Below are 2,915 nucleotides of genomic sequence, written 5' to 3' on the forward strand. Positions count from 1 at the left end.
ATATAAATAACCACTGCTATATATGGATACATCAATAATGTATCCATATAATGTATATAATGGATACAATGGATATAATGTATGTAAAGGATACATCCAATAATATATCCAACAGGCTTAGGGATTTGACCTGAATTATCCAAGTCTCAACCAGTAAATGACAAAACCAAGATGGAAACTTGGATATTCAGACTATAAATTTCATGCTATTTTCCAGTTTATTTCCCATTCTGCATTGATCCTTGTTAGAATGTTCCTGAAAAAAAAAATATCTCTTTTGAAACAATTGCTTGGGAAAATTTTATAGCAACCTGTCACTAAAGATATTTGCCTAAGGTTAGGTGTTGAAAGAAAGACTCTATTGTCTATAAAGTAGGCTGAATCTTTAGCTCAGTAAAATTTGTCCTCAATTTGTATTTGAAAATGGTACTCTGGTACATTTTTAAACTGAAGCTTTAAGGGCTTTGTGCTTTGATTTGACCATTAGCATAAATATGATTAAACTAGTGGGGTGCTTGATATTTAGGATGTCTTTGGTAAATGTTTATTTCCTTCCCTATTTATCATACTTTAATGTAAGCTGAAGTGCACAATGGATTTTCATAACCATCAATTAAATTCATAGAACATTATTAAATTCTCAAAAAATTAACTGGACCTTGTTTTCCCATTATGACAGATAGTCCAGAAACTGGCATAGATTTTAAAGTTCATGTAAAGTTGGATATTACTTATGCCATTTTCTGCCAATCGAAATTCATATTCTGGTTTGCATCTAATGCCATCTCACTCAATTTCCAGTGGTAAATTTTATGTGTGGTTGGATTTGGATCCAGAAGCTGATAAAGAGAAAGAACTTGCTCCTCTGCAATCACTTCTTGGCCTTTGCTCTTTTCTTTCTCTACTATGGTCCAGTACGTTGACCAACCTTGTCCCTGGAATGCTGGTCAACTCTTTGCTTGTTATCAGAGAATTAAATCTTGTCATATTTTAACTACCAAATTATATAAATCATTTGATTTGCACTTTTACCTAAGAATTGTTTACTTCCCTGGAAGCAGGCATAATAGTAAATCAAGGATTAAATAGTAAATTTAAATGTAAGTTAATAATAATTCATAGAGTTTGGTTAGCAGGTATTTTTCTAATTAAGATAATTAAATTATAATTTTGAGTATCCTAATTATGAAGTCTGGTGTCTATAATTTCACATTTTAATAATTGCAGTCCTACCTTCAAATAGTTATTGTGGTTTTCCTGAGAGAAAAAAACCAAAAGATCCATCTATGTAGCTTTATAGGCCTCCTACTTTCTTAATATCCTAGTAAAATTTGCTTCATACATATTTTTCTGTTTCCTGCATGTTTGTGTTGCCACATTTCAGATATCTTGTTAGGCACTATAAAACATTACCACCCAAGATGCCTTTATTACAGAACAGTTCTCACTGGAGTATTTACAGGTAAGAGCCATAACAGCGAGTCCAGTTATAAACTAATCTCTAATCCCTTGCCTACTAAAAATAGAAAATTTTCATTCTAGTAAAGCATTAACATTTTCTTTTGGAATTAATTATACAATGAGAAACACTAAATTAATGATATCTAAAAATTGTTTTAATTATAAAACTAATTCTAGAATTCTCTAAATGAAATCTAACTCAGAAATCAAAATTTTACTTGTCATCTTTGTCATTTATTTGTTGTTTTACATGTTGATTTTAATTATTATTTATTTCATTTCATTTTATTTTATTTTTGGATAACTTTAATTTGTGGAGCTCAATTCTGCCTGCATATACTAAGACAAAATCAGTGACTAGACAGGACTTTCCCCTTCATCATGAATGCTTTAACTCAAGAGTATTGAGATTTACTGATGATATATTGATTAGGTAAGAACACCTGGAAATTATATCTTTCAATTCCCTTGTCTAGTGTTGTGAACCAAAAGAGTTGAGTCATAAAATTATTTCTCCTCTAATGTCCTTCATTTTGTTTTGGTGTGGCATCTGTTCTTGGTAATGAAGTTTTTAGGCATTTTGTTTTAGTGCTTCCTGTATCCAGTTTTTTTCATGAGAAGGTGTGATTTAGTGTCATTTTTCAGTCTGAGATCCTTTTAAAAATTATGCAAAGTAATTTAAGCATAATCTTTGTTTAGTTTCATTTTCTAAACAAAATTCTGCACTGTCATTCTGTCAACTCTTTCACACCCTTATGAACTGAATCCCAGTGATTCTACATTTTGTGTAAAAGGGACATTATTTTATGCTTTACTCTCTAACATGGTCTTCCTTTCTTTGTTTTCTTTGTCTTTCTCTTCTACCACTGGATGCAATGCACTGGCACTAGTGAACTGCAGCCCTCCCTTGACAGGGCTAGGAGTGCTAGTACCAACTGCTTGAGACCAGATACTAGTTTGCATTCACCAGAACGAGAAAGGTATAAAATAAAGACTTTCTTAATTTCTTATCATTTGTACTAGTGATTTTTTTCCCTAATCACTTTGTTTTGTTTCATGAGGGTCTCACAGGTTTATTCATTCATGTTCACTTTGCTAATGGTCTACATCCCCCCCTCTGTTATTACATGTGTATGTAGAGATATGTGTATGTGGCTAAGCCCAAGGATGCACATACACATATTTCTATGAATGTTGTTGCAAATGATGTGATGTAATTTGTAACTGCTTCTGGCTGCTGCTTTTCCCCTTTTGTTGCTGTTCAGTCATTTTATTTACACACTACTCAGGGAGCCTTCAGTATGCTGATAATGTTTTAAGGTCCAGTGAGCTATCTGAAGAGGAGGATCACTTTTCTATTAGTACTACTGATAAATAGTATTTCTAGGTTTAACAACAATCTTCCATAAACTCAGAAGCTATTTAAATAGAATACTTCCGTTGTGCAGCTATAT

At 32.2% G+C, this 2,915-nt stretch overlaps 1 protein-coding gene across 6 annotated transcripts in view; it reads left to right on the forward strand.

The window, feature by feature from the left end:
- The window catches only part of RIMS1 (regulating synaptic membrane exocytosis 1), a 482,695-nt gene that overhangs the window by 337,974 nt on the left and 141,806 nt on the right, over window positions 1–2,915 (forward strand). For 4 of the 6 annotated variants that reach the window (XM_012646053.1, XM_012646052.1, XM_012646055.1 and 1 more), the window contains exon 15: window positions 2,352–2,441. The exons of 1 other annotated variant lie outside the window; for it this stretch is intronic. In XM_012646053.1, coding sequence (XP_012501507.1) covers window positions 2,352–2,441 — 90 coding nt within the window. Of the gene's footprint in view, window positions 1–1,384; window positions 1,463–1,780; window positions 1,895–2,351; window positions 2,442–2,915 lie in introns of all 6 variants that reach the window. One more of the 6 variants, XM_012646050.1, reaches the window with a different exon arrangement.

This window comes from Propithecus coquereli, unplaced genomic scaffold (genome assembly GCF_000956105.1).
Source record: "Propithecus coquereli isolate 6110/MARCELLA unplaced genomic scaffold, Pcoq_1.0 Scaffold24, whole genome shotgun sequence".
NCBI lineage: Eukaryota > Metazoa > Chordata > Mammalia > Primates > Indriidae > Propithecus > Propithecus coquereli.